The sequence below is a fragment of the Branchiostoma belcheri genome, unplaced genomic scaffold (genome assembly GCF_001625305.1).
Source record: "Branchiostoma belcheri isolate BF01 breed outbred unplaced genomic scaffold, Haploidv18h27 scaffold119, whole genome shotgun sequence".
Classification (NCBI taxonomy): Eukaryota; Metazoa; Chordata; class Leptocardii; order Amphioxiformes; family Branchiostomatidae; genus Branchiostoma; species Branchiostoma belcheri.
In genome coordinates this window covers 233,327-256,193 of record NW_017802591.1, presented here as the reverse complement: position 1 = coordinate 256,193, position 22,867 = coordinate 233,327, and the positions used below count along the sequence as shown (strand labels likewise).

General features: G+C 44.4%; 1 protein-coding gene across 2 annotated transcripts in view; it reads right to left on the bottom strand.

The window, feature by feature from the left end:
• Nucleotides 1-22,867, bottom strand: part of LOC109462574 — a 53,234-nt gene that overhangs the window by 24,680 nt on the left and 5,687 nt on the right. For both annotated transcript variants that reach the window (XM_019759129.1, XM_019759128.1), the window contains exons 2-7: nucleotides 20,594-20,670; nucleotides 13,654-13,788; nucleotides 13,111-13,248; nucleotides 11,619-11,759; nucleotides 8,409-8,716; nucleotides 7,218-7,359 (exon numbers count right to left, since the gene is read on the bottom strand). In XM_019759129.1, the coding sequence (XP_019614688.1) occupies nucleotides 7,218-7,359; nucleotides 8,409-8,716; nucleotides 11,619-11,759; nucleotides 13,111-13,248; nucleotides 13,654-13,788; nucleotides 20,594-20,657 (928 nt within the window). In that variant the 5' untranslated portion in view covers nucleotides 20,658-20,670. The remainder of the gene's footprint in view (nucleotides 1-7,217; nucleotides 7,360-8,408; nucleotides 8,717-11,618; nucleotides 11,760-13,110; nucleotides 13,249-13,653; nucleotides 13,789-20,593; nucleotides 20,671-22,867) is intronic.

The window sequence follows — 22,867 nt, the reverse complement described above, 5'->3', positions numbered from 1 at the left end:
TTGCCCCCCCCCCAATACTCGAGATGGGTATAACGCATGACCGCCAAATGATTGTAGTGTACTAATAATAATCAATCATATTAACAATTTTGATATCATTATGACGTAGCCTGACGTCATTTTATGTGATTTATTGCCTAAAACCGTTTTTCTCTTAAAACTCAATGGTATACAACACAAGTTTAACAATAATGATGCACATAGCCAAAACCAGTGACGTCATAAAATAACATCATGCATATTTAAACAACCCGCAATCTTTAATCGTCAGTATTGAATTGACAAAAATCTTTTTTTTTTCAAGAAAAAGCCTAGAACTACAACGGAAATATACTAAAGAGATTTAACTTTTTCTGTAAAAACATCGAAGTTGTGATGAAATTTTAAGTGCATTTTCTGTGTATTCAAGGGGGATATCATTAAGTGAAATAACGGGGGGGACTGGGGGCAATCTCTCATGAATGAAATCATTAGTAACTTACACTTATCGCCGTTTAGGATCATATCATTTTCTAACGCCCAACTATTCAACTGGTCGAGTGATGTTTGTATTACACTGCAGTCAGGTAGTGAACGGTAGACATCCCATTTCTACAGCCAAACTGGTGAGGTTCCAGTACATTTCCCACGTCCTGGAGAATCCATTTTGTGAGAAATGATTCAAAGACTTTGATGAGAACTGAGGTGAGGGAAATCGGCCGTAGATTATTAAGAGTGGCTGGTGACTTTTTTGGTATCGGACAGATGATGGCCTGTTTCGCCAAGTTCGGCCGCATACTGTTTAGCTATTCTAGTCGTCCGGACCGTTGCTTTTATGGGAGTTCAGACGTCTTAGTGTTTCGTAGACCTCCCAAGGAAATATGCGAGGCGGCCTAGAGGGGGATGGTAGGTACGGGGGGAGGGAGTCAAGATCTAAACGGGGCAGTTCATTAACAATATATGCGAAATGACTATTGACTAACTCGGCAATGTCTTCGTCAGGTAAGGGGACGTTATCAGGGGGACAAACAGAGACGGGCGATTTGCGGGAGTTTAAAATCTGACGTAGACACTGGTGCCATTTCGCTGAGTTATCATTCTTGAGGGATTTTACCCTGGAAACATAATGGCGTTTTTTTGCTTTTGAACATAACCGAATCACTTGATTCCTATTTTTTTTTAATACAAGGGCATGTTTCCTGAGTGAAAGGCTTTTTGTCGCCTTCTAATGGCAGACTTGATCTGTGAGGTTATCCATGCTTTATCACTGTTGTGTTTTACAAACGATTTGAATGGGAAATGATGATCAATCTTAGCTTTAAGAATATCGTAGAAATTGTCGACTTTAGTTTGTGTATCTGGAGCGTTCAGGACCTCATTCCACGGGTGGGATGAAATCCATTGCCCAAAAGAGCGTATATTGGAATCTTTCATTTGCCGAAAAGCGACTTTAGATGTCGTGTTAATGGGTTTGTGATCTACTGGAAACCATAACACGGAGTTGTGATCGCTCTGTCCTAAAGGTTCTTCTATACGGGGGTTTAGGTAAAAAGTCTTAAAGTTCGTAATTATCAGGTCAAGGACTGCCCCTCCCCTGGTGGGGTGTTTCACGACTTGTTCAAGTTTGCTACCATGAAGAACGGGCGAGGTTTCGAACCTGTTAAAATCTCCCATAAGACATATTCCTCCGTGAGGATATTTGGTGCTAATCTTGTCAATACTATTGAGGAGGTAGTTACATAACATATCCTGATATGGATTGTTAGGAGGATTATAAACAACATATATAGCTATGTTTGTAATGTCCCTAGGTGACCAGTGAGGTTTGACTAAAATCCATAGGCACTCAAGCTCTGTAGGAGTTTCTTTAAAATCAATAATGTCGGCGGGTATAGTCTCTCGTACATAAATTGCTATGCCACCGCCTCGGCTGCTAGTACGACGACGGGAAAAGATGGTGTATCCTTCTATATCTGTACATTCTACAGGGTGACTAGGTGTGAACCACGTTTCTGTAACTACACCTATATCAATATTATAACTAGCCATAGAGTCAGAAAAATCATCCAGCTTATTTACAAGAGACCTTGCATTACAAAGTAGGAACGATGGTAAGGATTTAACCTGTCTTGCTACAGTAGTCTCCTGGGGGGAATTCTTCCTAGAAAACCCCAAGGCATCAGTGATGGTGGTGGGGCCCTCAAGGCGTCTGCGAAGGATGTCCCGGTGCGGACTCTGGCCTGGCGGTCACCGTTCAGGAAGGATATGAAATTCATAGCAAGTTGAATTATTCCTTGTCTATTCAGGTGAACTCCGTCGGGGCAGATGTGGTGCAGTCCGATGTTGCTGTTGTCTATGAAGTGCCAGCCGTTCCTGTCGCACATTTCCAGCATGCCCATGTTGACTTGGCGGGTCCATTCTAGGCCGCCATTGGTCCGCATGATTACCCCTGACACCGCAATGTTCTTCGCGCCCGATTGTTGGAGTGACGACGCCAGGTGGTAGGCCTTTTGTGTTGTCAGATGGGCCGGCTCGTTGTTATTGTTTGTTCCTGCATGGACAATAACACTGATGGCGTTTTCATTCCGGACAATCCATTGTGCAGGTGCGATCAGCTGTTCTAGACGTGCTCCGCTGTGGGTGTAACACTTCACGTTACTCCTTTTTGGCATCTTCTTGCTTTTTAGGTGTTTAATCATGGAGTCCCCGATGATGGCTGTTTTCTCCTGTGTTGCGGTGTTGTACAACTTGGCTCGCTGGTGTTTCCTGTACATGCCAATTTGTTGGACGATCGGACACTGTTGTGATTCTTGCCGGGACATATCACACTTGTTAGGGGAATCCTCGTCAACACTCACAGTGCGCGGGCAGGGATTAAATCGGTATGCTATAGGGTAGGAATAGGTCATCGGTTGTCTTTCGCCGACGGTGGTCTTTGGGTTGTCTTTGGGGGATGAGCGTCAGTGAATTTTTTCTGCCGGGCAGCAATGGGTCAGATACTAGTCATGGTGTAGGCGCTTTCTAACCAAAAGACAACAAATATACAACCGTCTCCTACCGATGACTGAAAGCTGCCTGAATACTGCCCAAAAAGTGGGAATCCGGTGGTTCACTACCTGAACTGTATGAATCCAGTGGTACTTTTTCCTGACCGGAAAGCAACCTATCGACCACGGAAAACACACCACGGTTGTCATGACGACATGCAACGTTCCCAAGACTACCGACGCCACGGCTTTGAGTGGCGTGATAACGACATACGTCGCCATGGCGACGGTTTCCGTGGCTACCAGAATGATTGACGTCGGCGGTAACCACGTGCAAAAACGGGTTAGGCGGCTCCGAGGCGTTTTGCCAGCGTCCATTCCGTTTACTAGTAATTGTTAACGTCGATATTTACGGATAGTCTTACAGGATTGAAATATTTTTTAAAATGCATATCGTAGATAATTGATTAAAAACGAAACGTACTACGTACATTTTCAACCGTGTAAAATTTGTATATTTTGAAAAATAAAAGCTCCCTTTACATTTCCACAGATTATCTGAAATATGTGACATTAGAGTACAACAACCTAAATCGGATTCATTGATTATCTCAAACATGTATAGTACATGGTAACACAACGACATACAGCAAATGTCAATCTGAAAAATATATCATAATATCATAATAACAACACAACATTGTGGGTTTCGATCCGGCGCCGAAAGGCATGTTTCGCAAGCATGAACACTACTGAACGCGCTAAACGATTTCGCGGCATGCAACACCATTTTTACCTATTCAAGAACAGAGTGCAACTAACAGCTGAAGTATGTTCAATAAAGGTTTCATATTGTGTACATGATAAACATCAATTGTACACTATTCTTGTGATTGTATTGAACAACATTTGTAGGTTTTACCAAGGGTTTTAGTTTTAAATACTAATCTTCTAGTTTAGTATCAGACGCTTAGGCAGTCTAAAAGCTTTATTTTTGAAGCCTATTGTCAGTAACGCCCTGTAGTGTAGCGGCGTAACACAGTGGATGGCAGTTTTAGACTCGCGACGCCGAGAGTTCGAATCCCGCAGGAGGAATTTTTTTAATTTTTTTTTGTCATACTGAATGATGTCCTGTATTTAACGCCTTTCTTGAATAATTAAATGCTTTAACTATTGTCTTCTTCTCTTTTTCAGGATGGCCTTGTAAGACCATGCTTCGGGCTACAGTTCAACGGCACAATGATTTGTGCATTTCGTTTATTTGTAGTTGTCACGTTCCAGTTCTGTTCTTTACCTTTTGTTCTTTACCCAATTTCTACTAACATGTTCCTGTTCATGAAATGTTCCTAACATCTGACTTGATAATAGACAAGTAATAATACGTTTTTTTTACAATTTACAAACACATGTAACTGTTTATTCGACATATCTTCAATATATTATATTCATTCAAAGTAATACTTTATCGATGTTGCTGAGGGGGCTCCTTCAGATCACAACAGTGGCATCGCCAATTACTAAGTAAATACTATATAATACTAGTAGCAATAGGCCGACAATAACGAAGCATGAAAAGTAGACCTGTGCTGTAGACCTTGGTACCTTTAAATCAGGTATGAAGTCATGCTGTCAAGTGCAAATACATTTTGGAGCAGGTAAGTAGATCGCACCAACGTTACAAGACATGGCGGCCCACGTTCACAGCTCAGGTAGGTCATACAATACACTCATGCTTACGTCATACGTAGCAGTAATTTCTTACTTGTAGTAGTGACCTAACTTACTTCAATACAGCTAGGTGGCTGCTCCCCTGACATCATCAGCTGCTACCCGGTCATCCTCGGAGGTTTCGCCCCTCAAGCAGGACCTCCTCCGTCCGGTGGGGCGACAGTACTGGCCAGGTACTGCCTGTCAGGGGGTTGTTGGTTTCCACTTGCTCTCTCTGTTTCTCCACACCCAGCGTAATGCCACTTCTGCTGTCTCTGCCATCTTCGAGACCGTATCTCGCCGTTGTTTCCCCACTATTCCTAGCGCCCCTAGCGCTCTCCAGGCTGACTGTGCCACAAATCCTCTGCATCCTATCTCTATAGGAAAGCACCTAGATCTCCACCCTTTCTCTACACAGTCCTGCAGTAGGTTTTGGTACTTCAAGGCCTTTCTTTCATACGCCTCCTCTATTCTCTCCTCCCACGGGACCGTCAGCTCCACTAGGACTATCTGCTTTGTCTGAGTAGACCACAGCACTACATCCGGTTTCAGGTTCGTGCTGGCTATCTCTTCTGGGAATACCAGTCTCCTGTCTAAGTCGACTCTGAGGTTCCAGTCACTAGCTGTGGGCAGGATGCCTCTCTCTCTGTCTTGAGTACCTGTCTTTCTCTTCTCTCTTTCTCCTTCTCTGACAAACCCTATGAACTTCGGCCCTTTCCTGTTCTTCCCTCTCTTCTTGGTTCTCTCCGCCTCAAGTGTGCATGCCAGCACTCTCAGTACCTGGTCATGTCTCCATCTATATCGCCCCTGACCTAAGGCGATCGGGCAGCTTGACAGAACATGGCTTAGCGTTCCTCTCCTCTCACATAGCTGACACTTCTCCTCCTTCTCCTTCCCCCATCTCTTCAGGTTCACTGGAGTGGGTAAGAGGTCGTAAACTGATCTGAGGAGGAATTGGATTCTCAGTGGTTCACACTTCCACAGGTCACTCCACTTCACACATCTACTTCTCACTCCCTCCCACTTAGTCCAGGCGCCCTGCACTCCTTGGCTCACAGCTAGTGATTTCCTTCCTTCCTCCTCCTTCCTTCTTACTTCCCTCTGTACCATGTCCCTTCTTTCCTTTGGGCCCGCCGTGCCCCATCTCTGGCTTGCCACCTTTCCTGCACCTAGTCCTAGTCTGCCTTGTGCCACGACGCCAACTATATCACTGTGCCTGAGTCTACTCTGCGCTTCATCCACTTCGTGCATAATGTAAAAGAGCTGTTAATTTCTTTGTCCACATAAACCAGACAGATGACAACATCAAGTTAGCACAGAACCCGAGCCATGACAACATGTACTCCTTCCAAAACACCAAAACTATTGTAGAGAAAGATGGCAAAATTCGTTTTGCAGTGTAGAAGAAACCGACCCACACTGATCAATACCTGACCACTTGGAACACAAACTAGCAGGATTAAGACCATTTATTGCGCATACATAATAACTAATACTAAACTAATAGTAAACTGATGGACGTAGCAGGGATCTAGCCAGCCTGAAATTTTTCCGTCATCCCACCTGTCGAGTGGTGAATAGGGTTCCCTGGGAAATTTGGACACTCTGAAACGCTATCTCCTGCATTTTGAGGGGCAATTGTTGGATGCAGACAAACCTCGTTCTTTGAAAAATTACACAAAAGTTTCAGATTAACTTTGAGGTAAACGTGGAACTTGGTTGGATCAGCAAAAAAAGAATGAAAAATTGTAACGCAAAACGTGTTGACGTCTCTACTACTTACGACAGATATTTTGAGAGGCCACACCAATTTAATTTGTTGTTTCTCGGATTCGCCATGTCCATTTTTTTCTGATTTGCAAAAAAAAAATTCTTTTAGGTTCTAAGTCAACTGCAAAATGCTCAATAAAAGATATATTTTGGCCCCAATGGTTGAAGAAAGTCCTTTCCTTCTCAGTTGTTAAAGTTTGCAATGTACCAATGCAACTTCATTATCAGTTCAAAGTCTGTTGTTTTGATTATAAACCAGTCTGGTATGATGACTTCATGGCTCATATCGTGACACTTCCTTTACTTCCTTTCCAAGGGGTGCCTTGGCCTTTTTAAAATTTTCATTTCGCCCTGTCGCTAAATATTTTTTGTAAAAAAATCCGAGAAACAACAAATTAAATTGGTGTGGTCTAAGGGTCATTTAGGTAAAAGAACAAACATTTTTAACACAGGAGCCGTTAGCGACCTGTATTCTGAACAAAAAATAATAAGAAACCTGAAAGTCTCGGGAGCAAATGCAGCAAATGGCTTCACCACATTTTGGAAGAAAAACACACACATGTATCCCCTCAGTAAAAATGAATTCTTCTTGTGACCCCACATTGTGTTAAGATCCAGTTATAACACTTCCATAGACACAAAATTTCGTTTTCACAATTACCAATTTCAAAATTGGGCATTTGAAATTTGACTAAATGTCGACATTCAGGTCTCCAAAAACTGCATTTTCGCCCAAGACTTAACCTCTCCTAATGACAGTATTACGTTTCCAACCTGTCACAATCTTTGCCCGCATGGAGATGTACTCATGCCATGTCTGCGGATGGATTTTGACGAAGCGCGCAGTTATGCCGCCACTGAAATATCCGAAGTCGTTGTAGACCTCCGTGTCTCTGTCGTCATTCGCCGGAAAAACCTGCAGCATATAAAGACATTGGTTATTATCCAAGAAGATCAACCCCTTTTTAGAAACAGCCACATCCACACTTTGAGACGTTTAAATTTATCACACGACAAAGTGTAATGACAAAGGAAACAAACCAATGAACATAAAAAAAAGTTACATGATATAACTTAATATATCTTTCTTATTACTAAAGCTACGGTCACAACCCGCCGTACGTGCTTTTTGTCCGTACGTTTTTTGGGAGGCTACGTCTGCTATTTTTTTTCTGAAAACGTGGGGAAGGAGTGGCATCGACGCACGTCACTCGCACGTCATTCGCACGGTTGCGCAAGGTGTAAGAGTGGGGTCTGCACGCCAAGTCTGGCCGTGAGCGGTTGCGTGCATCGTACGTTGCGCAAGTGGTGAGTTGTACGTGCTTACAACGTACGATCTCTGTGCGATTGCAACTTTACCTTAAGAAGGCCGTAATCACACGTGCTTCTTCCGCACGGCACGTACGGGGCACGTGCGTCGCTTGTACTCGCACGCACGGGTGGTGAATCCACAGACCGCACGTAGAAAAACTTTTACATGCACTTAAAGTTCTACGGCGTGTCTGGGTGCTCCCAAATCCGTAGGATTCTGTACGGAGGCGGTACTCACTACCCACGGATGCCCTACGTTTGCCCTCGTTTTTGCACGTAGACAGCACGCAGAAACACGTACGGCGGGTTATGACCGTAGCTTGAACCAGCAATGGCTAGCATAAGTCTGCGATATAGTGTTACAGTCACTATAATTGAGGCTAATCATGATATAAAGATATATTGAATTATATCTGTAGCACCGGTTCTCTTGAAATCCGTTGTTTACAAAGAAATGTAAATAGCTGACGCAAAACATCACATCTAGAGCATTCCATGACAAAGTGACAAAATGGGCAAAGTCATAGGCTACATTTATATATATTTATAATATCTGCCTGTTTCTATATTCAATGTTATATTGTAGGAATACGATTTTAGCTTGCAAAGATCGTAGTAGATAGCTATCCAACCAAAAGGAGGAATGATTCTTACAGTAACTTGCCCATCGGCATTGGTGTAGAACGTCTCATCACCGTTTGCATTGCCGTATGAAATGGTGTAGGATGTGACGTATTGGTCATGTATGCCCCATGGCCAATCAGGGCTGTAGTTCCTGCCTTTGGTGATGATGCCGGCGATGACGCTAACGTCGCCAAGATCTCTCATCAGCCATGGGTCCTGGTCATTTGCTGCTGCTGCCCATGCACCTGCTGCATCTGGAGTCTCGCGAGTGTTGATATCTGCACGATCAGGTGAGTGATGTGAATCCCACTCCGAGGATGCTGACCATAATGGAGGTTCTAAAACAAAGAAAAACGTGACGTTTGTTAAATAAATATGAAGCCATATCTATAATTAATTGACTATCAGCTTATAGTTTACACATATATTTTAGACGGGTTTATTCAGCAAAGAAGGAACAGGAACACTAAAAAGCTTTGATCATTCCTGGCAGCTGCGATTGCTGAATTACGAGGAATGTTTTGACAAGACATTTCGAAGAAAATATATAATTTTATTAATTTTAACATTTAGTATATTACATTTAAAACAGAGATTAAAATCAATGCGGTGTATTCAGTCAGGTGACCCTCGTTGTAGCAACTGGCCGGGCTGCAACGAGCAGTCTGTCCCCATGTTGAGGTACAACATATTGCCGACTTTGGGATGTACCTCAACATTACGGCATACGGGGACAAGGCCGTCACATGAAACACCCTATAGGGGCATCAGAGCGTTATACGGAATAGTGGAATAAACAAATAAAAACACAGGGTAGATTTACGATGTAAGTCCCTGTATCACAGTTTATTTAGTCGTTTCACCAAGGCAAGAATGCCGCTCGTCATGTAGCGTTTAGTCCCGGGGGAATGCTGGTACCGAGAGGAGTTTCGCAGATTTCTGCCATGCTGTTGTCCTTGCGTAGGAGCGAAGCGTGTGCAAAGACTTTTCCTATTTAGTTCCAAAGTCAGAGCACACGTTAGTGTTCTCTTCGATCTGACAGAAATTGCAGGTTGGACAGCTTTAGAGTTTCAGGGAACGAGCTGTACCCGCGACCTAGAAGTATTCTGCCGGTTCATTTCTGTACGCACTCTAGGGCGGCGGACTGCAGGTTGTGTGTCAGCGCTGAGCTCCAGTAGGGGGCAGCATACTTGAGTATGGGTATGATGCAGTGTTTCAGCCAGCCTTAATTTTTTTTTCATTATTTTAATTTTGTTTGACATAACATCATGCCAAAGTTTGCCTTAATGCTGGCAGCAGTCTATAAGCTTAGTTTTGTCCTTAATTGCTGATTTTTTTCCACCAAAGATGACGGATTGAGCATACTTTGTGTCCGTCGTGAGCAGCAGAATCCCGTCAAATGACAGAAAGACGGACACTGGCTAGAACAGTGGGACGTACCAACCACTAAGTACCATGATACCAATTACCGATCAAGAAATGGCGTGTTCAACAAATCATGCATTTTTAAGAACTATCGTAGAGTAGAAAGCACAGCTGGGGCATCATTACTAGAAAGCTTTATACAACTTCTGCAATGAAATGTGCAAAAATTGAGTGCAACAAACCGTTCGGTATGATATAGCTAGCTGCCACCGCGCCGCGTTCCTGCGAAGCTGTTGTGTTACACCGACGTGCGTTTACAACGGCTATATTGATGTAGATACAGACTCTTGTCCGTTGAGAGAAATTAAAAAGAGACGAACATAGACATTTCGAAGGTGCCATGGCCAAGTATAACTACCAATACAAGACAAAGCTCTCAAGCCTTCGTAGTAGTCTCAGAATGCACAAAAGCAAAAACCACTGACCACCTGAAACAAGGTCAACATAACTACCCCGTATGTCCGCGGAGTTTTTGACGGATGTTCCGAAATTTCAACATTGCCAAATATATATTTATATCTATATATCTATCTATATAGATATATCTATATCTATATATCTATATATCTATATCTATATATATCTATACATCTATCTATAAATATCTATATCTATCTATCTATCTATCTATCTATCTATATATATATATATATATATATATATATATATATATATATATATATATATATATATATATATATATATATATATATATATATATATATATATATATATATATATATATATATATATATATATATATATATATATATATATATATATATATATTTGTCCAAGAAGAATGGTTCATATTGGTTATAAACATAAAAAGTGGACTTTTTTTCTCTTAGGATTTACACATGTAAAAAGGGGTCGGAAGACACACGTTTACTGTAAATGACCGCGGGTGACCCCATTTCGAAAACTGTTCTGTTCGAATTACGTCAGATCGAACATGGTTCGGGTTGTACTTCAGGTGGGGAGATCGGGGCCAAATGTCGACCACTGTTTTCTTGTTTCTCGACATGATATTCCGATAATGCGTTATTTTGAGAGATATTTGCAGTGTTTACTTGTGTATAGTGCCTGTGTACAGACACGAGGTAGGCACCCCGCGGTGAGTGGGCAGCGCACTCAGCCATAGCAACGCCATCAAAAGGCTAGCAACCGAACCATCGTGATTTATCAGATGATATTGCTTTATAGGAAAACTAAAAAAAATATGCACAAAATCTTCTTACTAACGTCGAAACGTCATGTTTAAAAAAGGCTTATCATGTGTCGCGCTCTAGAAAACTAACCGGATCTACACGAAGTGACTAAATGTCACTGCAGTAGTTAATTGTCGACGACTAAGCCTGGCCGGTCATGTTGGACGTAGCAAAGGTCCAACCGGTAGGCATTTTGTAACCCTGACACGATGAGAAGGATTGGACGCCCAAACATAACACTTAAGGAAAAAAAAAAAAAAAAAAAAAAAAAAAACTTACAGAAACTGAATTAGGCTTGGAGTGCCTAGAACTTATTTAAAACGCTATTTAACTAATTTACATCATCCCTGACTTGTCTACCTTTTGTTTCTTTTCTTTAGTTATTTGCTTATCAATTCGTTCTTATAAATCCTTTCTGTCAAGTCTTCAATGTCACTGACGAATTGTAGTGATTGCTCCTGTTATCTAATTTGCTACACACATTTTAACTGTTTTCAGACATAAATATATTTAACATATGATCAATATAAAATATTTATACGCGGACAATCAATTAAAAATGGTTATGGTTATGATACATATTTGTTTGTAAATATTGCCATACCCAACATGTAACAGCAGTGTATCTTATGGCCAGTGACGCAACAATCGCCATCTCCACAATTGTCACTGCGGACGTAGGTACCGATATCACAGTCACCAGGGTCACAGAAGGGAGCTGTACCTTCCCAGTGGCAGCTAATGCCTGCAAGACATATACATTATATCATTTTGCTATAAATAATTCTGCATCAACACATTCCCCAGTGTTTTGGGGGCAATTTTAAGTAATAGGTACATTTTAGTAGATGATAGGGGTGAAAGCGGGGTTTGAGCTTAACCCTATCTAGACCGGATGGGGGGGGGGGTGGCTAAAAGTGCTCGCGCCAAATTTGATGTCAGATAGCGTCTGAATGGCTTGTGCTAGAACCACAGAACTTGGGGACTTTTCATAAAATATAAATGTCAACAATATCGTATCAGTGGAATAATTTCATAATTTTGGGAAATTTAGTAATTTTATAATTTTGTGTATTACATGCCAGGTTTCATATGATTTCTAATATCAATACGTTTTAATGCAATTTCATGTATTCTTAATTATTAATTGCATAATTTATGCTGATTTGATGACGTCATTTGTCAAAATCCGGAATGGCAGACCGGCGTATCATTAGGTACCGGTAAGTTTCCTTAAAATTTCACTACTTCCTTTTTTTCTACAAAAAAGGTTCATCTAAACGTCTTTATTCCTTTATAAACCTACATTTAGGCTTATTTTGAAAAAAAAAAAAACTAAATTTTACAATTCAAGATGGATGATCCAAGATGGCGAAAAGCTTAAATGTGCATGACATAATCTTATGACGTTACCGGCGCTGCTACGGGCAATATAAGACCTATTAGAACATTATATTCCATCCTAAACACTTTATGTAAAGTTATGTTGTATACTGTTAAGTTTTAAGGGAAAACGTATCTAGATGGTTTGGCTTGGGCGAATAAAATTACATTGATGACGTTCTAATGACATCATATTAAGTCATAAAGACTAGAATTAAATGGTACAAGGCCATGATTTTGACGTCGGTTAATTATTTTTATGGCTTAACAGCTACAAGCTCACCTTGACTTATAATATTTAGAGGATGTCAGGAGTCAATTCAAGTACAGGCAGTCTAAGAATAGATTCATATTAGCGTGGAAGGTTTTTGTGACACATTTCTTATTTTAAATAGGGACAACTTTTGAGTTGAAAGTTTTACAATCGTAGGTAATGTGTCGTGTCGGGAAGTTTTGTCATCAGAATATTACTATGTAAAGAGAAGAAAGCATTTTATTACTTAGCAAAAAAAGGTGAACATAAATATTTACGCGTCATATGACTCTGTTGTCTTTTTTTACAACGAACATTTATATATTATACACCCGTGCATATTCTGTGTAACTCACAAATGCACTTGCTCATGGGACATGCTGCGTACAATGCATAAACAAAAATCAAATAACAATTTTCGAGACAAAAATAATGTCAATGATGTACTTGAAATCCTCACCGTAATATCCCTCACCAAAGCAGGTAGAGCGATCAGGGCCAAGGAGAAAACCTTCCCCACAGGAACAATAAAAACTTCCGATGGTGTTGGTACAGATCTGCTGACAGCCACCATTGTTGGTCGCGCACTCGTCAATGTCTGCATGAGAACAGAAGAGTGACATGTAATGAATCTGGATACTGAAAAACATCCTGTCTTTCCTTGACCTACATCTGATTGCCCCTACAAACAATGGTACTTGTAGTGAGGTACCCCTCCCACTTAACGAATCGAAGGTAAGACATAGGTAAGATGCAAAAGTCCATTGACCGGCTTCTCCCTACTTGCTGCAGCACTTATATAATAACTGCTTGACGTTTGTATTAATAGTTACTAAATTGATAATAATTCAATGCTGGAAATTGATTTTTTGGGGAAATGTTTTTCTTACCATGGCAGTGTAAGCCGCAACCGGCGAAGAGAAAATAATTCATACAAAAGCTTTGAAACTTCTGTTATTATTCTTAGATTGAACCTAAGTATCAAGTGGGCACTGAGACTTGCCGGGTATACAGCAATATATCTTGTGGCCCGACCAGCAACAACTCCCGTCTCCACAATTGTCACTGCGGACGTAGGTACCGATATCACAGTCACCAGGGTCACAGAAGGGAGCTTCGCCTTCCCAATGGCACACATCTGTTGACAAAATACATGCATTTAGACATCACCAGTAGCTCAGTAGATGCCTCCTTGCCAACTTCCTGCTAATATATATCAGAAACACTAAAGGAAAAAAAATAGGTAAATATACTTTCCCCGTGTTTTTGTGATGATTTCTCCACCGCCAATTCAAAAATATAAAGGCTCTCAATATTCTCATGTAGGTATGGTATCTCCGAATTTGTGTTGTATATGGATCCCATACCGAAGCGGCATGTTCTAGGTTTGGTCTTACAAGCGACGTGTGTGCACGTGATTTTAATCTAGTTGGGCATGTCCACAAGATTACGTTTGATCACTTTCAGTGTCTGTTTAGCCTAAGCAGTTAAAATGTTAACACCCCACTTCAGGCTGCTTGTGACTCCCGGATACGGGCCAGGCTTTTTGGTCTTTTTGGCGACGTCTCAGGGAGGAGCCTAATGGTACCGTATTGTGTGCAGTTTAGACGAATTCTAGGGATGGTACAGGCATTTTGTCCACAGAAATGGAATGTCCACAGGAACTACCAGTTCTGTTTGCTGACCCAAATACATGCTCACATTCCTGGACGCCCTTGGGAAAACCTGTTTGCCCGGATGTCCTATAGCTACTTTCTGTGACCCCGGGATTCGTTCACTATACACTTAGGGGAGGAGTGCACCAAGGCTTCCTCAAAATATAAAATCATGGCAGTGCCATGCAAACAATAACCCTAACAGCAACCACCGTCGCCATGGCAATGTATGTTTTCATTGCCAGCTTTGTTGTTGTTGCTAAAGCCTGACCACAAAACGTATCCTATTTATCATGAAGTTCTCTGAGGGGTAAAATGCCCTCCCTGTGTTAGACTGCTCCCTATAGTTAGCTTCTGCCGACCTTTCTACCCTCTGCCGAACAGTGCCCACGCTTCAGGTCTGGGAAGTGTACCAGCGTCTCCGGGTGGTCAAAGTGAACAAAGCTCCTGGACCTGACAACATGCCATTTTCTTAATGCCTCCATTGCAAACGGTGTAGTCCCCAGCCAGTGGAAAGGAGCGACTGTTGTGCCTGTCCCGAAATCTCAGTCCACCAGAATCTATCTCATTAACCTCTCAATTTGCAAAGATTGCTGAGTTCTTTTCTTCAATGATTAAGGTATGGTGGGATGCGGAAGAGGAGTATATGTTGAGGAGTAAATGGGGAGGAACAAGAAAGCATAGGGATCATGGAGGAGGCATCACGACGGAGGCACTGCCCCATAACTTATATGACAAATGAAGGAGAATCCAATATGTGCGCAGTGTAGATAGAATACTAGTTTTAACAAAATATTGCACACAAGGAAAAAGGACCCAGATAATTGAGGCAAACCTAAACACCTTTCATCTCACAAGACCTGGCAGGCATTATAAGGACCTTTACAAGGTTGTAATTTGAACTATTTCAGCAGACACCAAGCTTGAAAGTTTGTTTCAAAATCTCACATCGATCTGTAATCACAAATTGCAAGCATCTTATACACAGCTGAAATGGACTTGTTTTGATACTTGTTTGTCTAGAAATATGTAGAAACACGTTTAGAAGCAATATTAGAGACCAGGCTCCGAAGTGCTGACCTGCCAAAGTCCCATGGACAATTGACCGGTAATGGCATAGTGTATTTGAGTGAGAATAAACAAAGGAGTAGTTTGTTAAGTTGGGCCATGTGCAGGAAAACGTAATCCATTTGATTGGCAAATGTTACCGTTCTATTATGCATTTACTGGCAAATGAGTGCGTAGGGCCGGATTCATGTGAAGATACGTATCCCGCTCGCGGCATTCCTGTCATCATTATGGGTTCACCACACCACGAAGTGGTGTGTGGTGAACCCATATTGCTTTTTCTGGTGTTTCTTCTTCTCCTCCTCCTCCTCCTTCTTCTCCTGCCATTTTTTAAATGGATTCAGCTTCTTCATTTTAGGGCCTAAGGTCCTGAAATTTGGTATGGAGGTACAGTGGGCAAATACCCCTAGGCGTTTTTAAAATTTTTGTGATACGGGCTTTTAGAATGGTTTTATTTGAGTTTTTTGGCTGTGTTATAGCAAATGTATTACTGTGTTAGTGTGCCGTGTTCACCACGTCTGGGCATGAGTCATCACAATGGAATGCAGGGCATCAGCCAATAGGCATGCAGCTTTCCTCTATTCTTCTTGCTGATTGGCTGTTGGGATTTAACTTGATTAACACCTGCACAGAGCATTTCCATACTAACAGTATGTCTGTATTCAAGTGTTTTGGTAGGTATTTCAAGCTTTCCTGCTCCAGCATTGGAATGCAGGGCATGAACATTTTTTATTTTATTTTGAAAATCAACAGTTTGCATTATGCAATTAAAAATCCCAACCAATAAAGTAGGGAATAGCTATCCAACTGTTGTTTTAGTTGTATGTTACTTCATATTATAGTAATATCAATGTAAATCATTGTTTTCCCTTGTGTTTCTCATTCTTTCCCTGCCATGTCGTAAAATGTGGTGAACCCATCGCTGTATTTGCTCCAAAGCAAATATTGGCCTTTCTAGTTTACTTTATTTTTTTTTTACATAAACAAGAGCCAAACCGACGGTTTGCTCTAAACTAAAAAGGCGACATGTGTACTGTAGCATATTTCATTCCGACTATCTCCCCAATCTGAAATGAACTGTTTCAAATCATGCTTCACCATTAAGTATCAAGTGTTTAAATACTTCAATGCAGTGATCGATTCACCATACGGCACCTCTTAGTAACAGTCCATACAGTCTTTTAGTACAAATATTCTTGAAACTCCGATGTAGTGCTTTTCAGTGTTTGTCATTCAGTGTAAGTATTCTCAACTCTAGGATGAAGTGTTCATACCCCGAAACAGTGTTTGTCAGAAATTGTTGTCCAAATCCCCAAAGTACTTTTCGCTCAAAGAAAACCTCAATGTACATATTTCATGTCATTTTCTGCTTTGAACATACGACGTCAGTGATAATTCCAAATCAATAAAGTACAAAAATTGGACTGATAAAAAACTCGCTGGCCTAATCCTGTATGGTTCCTTGACTTTACCTGGCAGGTACATACTAAAACTGTGTGACTCCCGCCCTCTGCGCCTAATTCGCCTTAAAATGTGCGACTCCCTGGCCAAACCCTATGTGGCTCCATGGTCTAATAGTAAGCGTCTCTCAAGCCTAACCCTGAGCGACTCCCTGGTCTTACCCTGTGTGGCTTAGCGTGGGTTCCAGACCTATAGCACACTGGACACAAAATATCTCAGTGAGCCAGGCTCACTGAGATATTTACCTCCATGAAAAATGGAGGTATTGTTTTTGGCGTGTCTGTCTGTATGTATGTATGTATGTATGTATGTCTGTCTGTGTGTCTGTCTGTCTGTGTTTCCGCAACTTTGTGGTCAGCATAACTTTAGAACGCCTTTATGGATTATGATGATAGTTGGTATGTCGGTAAGTCTCAGGAAGACAAACGTCAAGGTCAAATATGGGCCTCCTGGTGGATGACCTTGGTACTGCAGCAGAACTTCCGGTTTTTGTATCTTTTGTCCTGAACATGCTATGGTCTTGATGTTTTGGTGACAGATTGCTTTTCCTGTCAGGAATAAGTGTTGTGAGTTTGGTCCCCCTAGCAGCTTGTTCTGGAACTGCAGGGCACTTTCTGGCGAAATGTTTAAAAGCCAATAAGTCAAGATAGGAACAACATATTTTCATAATTTTTGGTGTGTAGGTAGCTGAGAGAGAGATGTACATGATTAAATGCAAATTATGCAAATGAGGACTTTATTTGCATAATTAATGAGGAAATTCTATAATTACAGTGTTTTACATTATACTTCTTTCATACATGTAATGTATGTAACCTATGGCAGGCAGAACATCAACAGATACTAATTATGCAAATGATGACCTAATTTGCATAATTTATGCAAAAATTCTATGATTTCTTAATGGTGCATGATGGGAGTGTCATACTTGGGACATCTGTAAGTTAATCAAAAGTTCACATACATCACGATGCATATATCATGTTAATGCGGAGGTAATTTGCATAATTAAAGAGGAAATTTACATTTACATATCAAGCCCATATTTCATGGAGGTATCAAGTCTCGGAATTCTTGTTTTATAAATCTAAATAATTTATAAATTAAAATATTTTTTCCTAGGCCCTCCCCCGGCTCAACTTTTTTTTCCTAGGCCCTCCCCCCTCAGACGACCGGCCATCCCCCCGGTAGATATCGTACAGTCCCTAAAACCTTTGCGGCTCCCTGGCCTAAACCTGTGGAGCTCCTAGGCCTAACCATGTGCGGCTCCCTGGCCTAACCCTGAGCGGCTCCCTGGTCTAACACTCTGCGGCTCCCTGGTCTAACCCTGTGGGGCTCCCTGGCCTAACCATGAGCAGATCCCTGGTCTAAGACTCTGCGGCTCCCTGGTCTAACCCTGTGCGGCTCCCTGGCCTAACCCTGTGCGGCTCCCTTGCCTAATCCTGAGTGGCTCCCTGGCCTAAACCTGTGGAGCTGCTAGTAGTAACCCTGTGCGGCTCCCTGGCCTAACCCTGAGCGGCTCCCTGGCCTAACCCTGTGCGGCTTCCTTGCCTAACCTTGTGTCGCTCCCTTGCCTAACCCTGTGCAGCTCACTTGCCTAACCCTGTGAGGCTCCTTGGCCTATTCCTTTGCGGCTCCCTGTTCTAACCATGTGTGGCTCACTGGCCTTACCCTGTGCGGCTCCCTGGCCTAAACCTGTTTGGCTCCTTTGCTTTACCCAGTACAGCCCCCTTTCCTTACTCTGTGTGGCTCCATTGCCTAACACTGAGCGGCTCCCTTGCCTAACCCTGTGCGGCTCCCTTGTCTAACCCTGTGTGGCTCCCTTGCTTAACCCTGTGCAGCTACCTTGCCTAACCCTGTGTGGCTCCCTGGCCTTACCCTGTGCGGCTACCTTGCCTAACCCTGTGCAGCTCCCATGCCTAACCCTGTGCAGCTCCCATGCCTAACCCTGTGCGGCTACCTTGCCTAACCCTGTGCGGCTCCCTTGCCTAACCCTGAGCGGCACCCTGGCCTAAACCTGTGCGGCTTACTGGCCTTACCCTGTGCGGCTCCCTAGCTTAACTCTGTGCGGCTCCCTGGTCTAACCCTGTGCGGCTCCCTGGTCTAACCATGAGCGCCTCCCTTGCCTAACCCTGTGCGGCTCCCTTGCCTAACCCTGTGCGGCTCCCTTGCCTAACCCTGTGCGGCTCCCTTGCCTAACCCTGTGCGGCTCCCTTGCCTAACCCTGTGCGGCTCCCTTGCCTAACCCTGTGCGGCTCCCTTGCCTTACCCTCTGCGGCTCCCTGGCCTAAACCTGTTTGGCTCCCTTGCCTTACCCAGTACCGCGCCCTATTTTTACTCTGTGCGGCTCCATGGCCTAACACTGTGCGGCTACCTGGCCTTACCCTGTGCGGCTACCTGGCCTTATCTTGTGCGGCTCCATGGCCTAACTCTCTGCGGCTCCTTGGCCTAACCCTGTGCGGGTCCCTGGCCTTACCCTGTGCGGCTCCCTTGCCTAACCCTGTGCAGCTCACTTGCCTAACCCTGTGTGGCTCCCTTGCCTAACCCTGTGCAGCTCACTTGCCTAACCCTGTGTGGCTCCCTTGCCTAACCCTGTGCAGCTCACTTGCCTAACCCTGTGTGGCTCCTTGGCCTATTTCTTTGCGGCTCCCTGTTCTAACCATGTGTGGCTCACTAGCCTTACCCTGTGCGGCTCCCTGGCCTAAACCTGTTTGGCTCCTTTGCTTTACCCAGTACAGCCCCCTTTCCTTACTCTGTGTGGATCCATTGCCTAACACTGAGCGGCTCCCTTGGCCTTACCCTGTGCGACTCCGTGGCCTAAACTTGTAAGGCTCCCTGTTCTAATCATGTGCAGCTCAATAGCTCATGCCATTGCAGCTACATGGCGTAACCCTGTGCGACTCCCTGACGTAACCCTGTGCTGTGCGGCTCCCTAGCACTAGCGTAATCCTGTCCTGCTCTCTAGCGTAATCCTGTCCTAACCCTGTGACTCTGTGAGGCACCCTGGCCTAACCCTGTGCGGCTCCCTGGTCTAAAACTGAGCGGCTCTCTGGCTTACACATGTGCGGATTCCCCCGTGCGGCTACCTGGCCTAATCCTGTACGGCTTCCTGACCTAACGCTGTCAAACCCTAAGCGGCTATCTGGATTGACCAGTGCAGCTCACTGGTTTATTTCTTGGTAGCTACATAGCCTAACCCTGTGCGGCTCCCTGTCCTCTGTGCGGCTCCTTGGCCTAACCTTGTTTGGCTCCCAGGCCTAACCTTGTGTGGCTCCCAGGCCTAACCTTGTGTGGCTCCCAGGCCTACTGCCTTGTGTGGCTCCCAGGCCTAACCCTGTGTGGCTATCAGGCCTTATTTTTTTACCTTGTGCGGCTCCCTGGACTAACCCTGAGCGGCTCTCTTGTCTCTTGCTTGGCGGCTCCGTCAGATTACCCCGTGCTGTTTCCTGGTTTAAGTTTGCGCTGCTTGGCGGGTTCATGACTAATTTCTAAATGACGCCTTTAATTTCGTCCATTTTTACCAAAGAAATTTTAGAGCATACGTAGTACAACACTCTCGGTTATAAGCAAAATATATGCCGCGACCGAAGCTAATTTCATAAATTGTCCTGTTTTTCCTTACTCTATATATTTTAGAAACGGACAGAATTTGTCTTCGTTAACTTACACGCTTCTGTTTCCTTTAACCAGAAGAAAGACCGTGCAAAACTATGCTCTGTACGTGACCTTTGGGCCATCAATCATTGCATTTACACTCACCTGCATTTGTCCTTCCGATCGAGACAGATAACAGAAGAGCCGAGACCAACACGGCCGACTTCATGCTGCTAATGTCACTGTGAGAGAAGAAAAATACCCTTTAATACCTCGAATTACACGACCTACATGCAAAAATGTTTCCTACATACAACAAAATCCCTACGATTCTTCAGTAGAGGATCTGTTGGAGGGCAAGTCTGGTGCCAGCAGCCGCGGTAATTCCAGCTCCAATAGCGTATATTAAAGTTGTTGCGGTTAAAAAGCTCGTAGTTGGATCTTGGGACCGGGCTTGCGGTCCGCCGCGAGGCGTGTCACTGCTCGTCCCGGCCCTCCCCGCCGGATTCTCCCTGGTGCTCTTAACTGCGTGCCTCGGGGTGCCGGAGCGTTTACTTTGAAAAAATTAGAGTGTTCAAAGCAGACCTGGCGCCTGGATAGTGGTGCATGGAATAATGGAATAGGACCTCGGTTCTATTTCGTTGGTTTTCGGAACGTGAGGTAATGATCAAGAGGGACGGACGGGGGCATTCGTATTGCGGCGGGAGAGGTGAAATTCTTGGATCGCCGCAAGACGAACCACTGCGAAAGCATTTGCCAAGAATGTTTTCATTGATCAAGAACGAAGTTGTGGGCGCGAAGGCGATCAGATACCGCCCTAGTCACAACCATAAACGATGCCAACCAGCGATCCGCCGGCGTTACTTCGATGACCCGATGGGCAGCTCCCGGGAAACCTGAGTTTTCGGGTTCCGGGGGAAGTATGGTTGCAAAGCTGGAACTTAAAGGAATTGACGGAAGGGCACCACCAGGAGTGGAGCCTGCGTCTTAATTTGACTCAACACGGGGAAACTCACACGGCCCGGAGACAGTAAGGATTGACAGATTGAGAGCTCTTTCTTGATTCTGTGGGTGGTGGTGCATGGCCGTTCTTAGTTGGTGGAGCGATTTGTCTGGCTAATCCCGATAACGAACGAGACTCTGGCATACTAACTAGTTCGGCGATCCCGCGCGATCGGCCGCAACTTCTTAGAGGGACAGGCGGCAATAAGCCGGACGAGATGGAGCAATAACAGGTCTGTGATGCCCTTAGAAGTCCGGGGCCGCACCCGCGCTACAATGAAGGCATCAGCGAGTCTTTCGCCTTCGCCGAAATGTGCGGGTAACCTGCTGAACCGCCTTCGTGATAGGGATCGGGGATTGCAATTATCTCCCATGAACGAGGAATTCCCAGTAAATGCGTGTCATCAGCGCGCGTTGATTACGTCCCTGCCCTTTGTACACACCGCCCGTCGCTACTACCGATTGAATGGTTTAGTGAGGTCAGTCGATCGGACCCTCTCGGGCCGGCAACGGTCTGGAGGAGCGCCGAGAAGCCGATCAAACTTGACCATTTAGAGGAAGTAAAAGTCGTAACAAGGTTTCCATAGGTGAAGCTGTGGAAGGATCATTACCGAAATCAAAGCCGACGCACCTCGTCGTGTGGTCGTCTCTTACACGGTGGCAAGGAGCGTGGAATGGGGTCGAGTTTAGTCTCACGGCGGGGCCTAGGTGAGACCGCTCCTCCCCGGCACCCGCGGCGCGGCGTTGCAGTCTCTGACTCTATGTAAGCGGTCTTGTGGACGAGTGACCTGTCCTTAAGCGTCGGACTTCGAGCGGGCGCCCCGCGGTCCAAGGCCTCCTTTGGGCAGAGGGTGAGGAATGCTCTCGGTCGTCGCCGACTAGCCACCGGCCTCGACTGGTTGCTCCACTCCCCTTCCGCTCGTTCGCCATCCTTCACACCGAATGACGAATGTCTTTGAAATGACGGTGAGCTTTCGATTCGAACTCGAAAACGAAAGAAAAACGACAACTCTTAGCGGTGGATCACTCAGCTCGTGTGTCGATGAAGAACGCAGCCAACTGCGAGAAGTAATGTGAATTCCAGGACACATTGATCATCGGCTCTTCGAACGCACTCTGCGGCCCCGGGACCGTCCCAGGGCCACGTCTGGCTGAGGGTCGGTTTCACCTTCAATCGCGTCGTGCATGCATGCACGCACGTCGCGCGGCTGGGGGTCTGTCAAAGCTGTGCCTCTCGCGATCGATTCGAGCTTCGTCCCCAGAAGAACAGGTTTTCACAGTTCCCTCCGGCGGAGACGCTCGCATCCGAACCCGATTGCTTTTCGGGCTGGCGGCGCTTCGCCCGGGCGGACCGCGGGGAGTTTCTCCTCGCGATCCCGACCCGGCTTGGCGCATTCCCGCCGTCCGACTGGCGCCCGGACAATCGAGCCTCTCTCC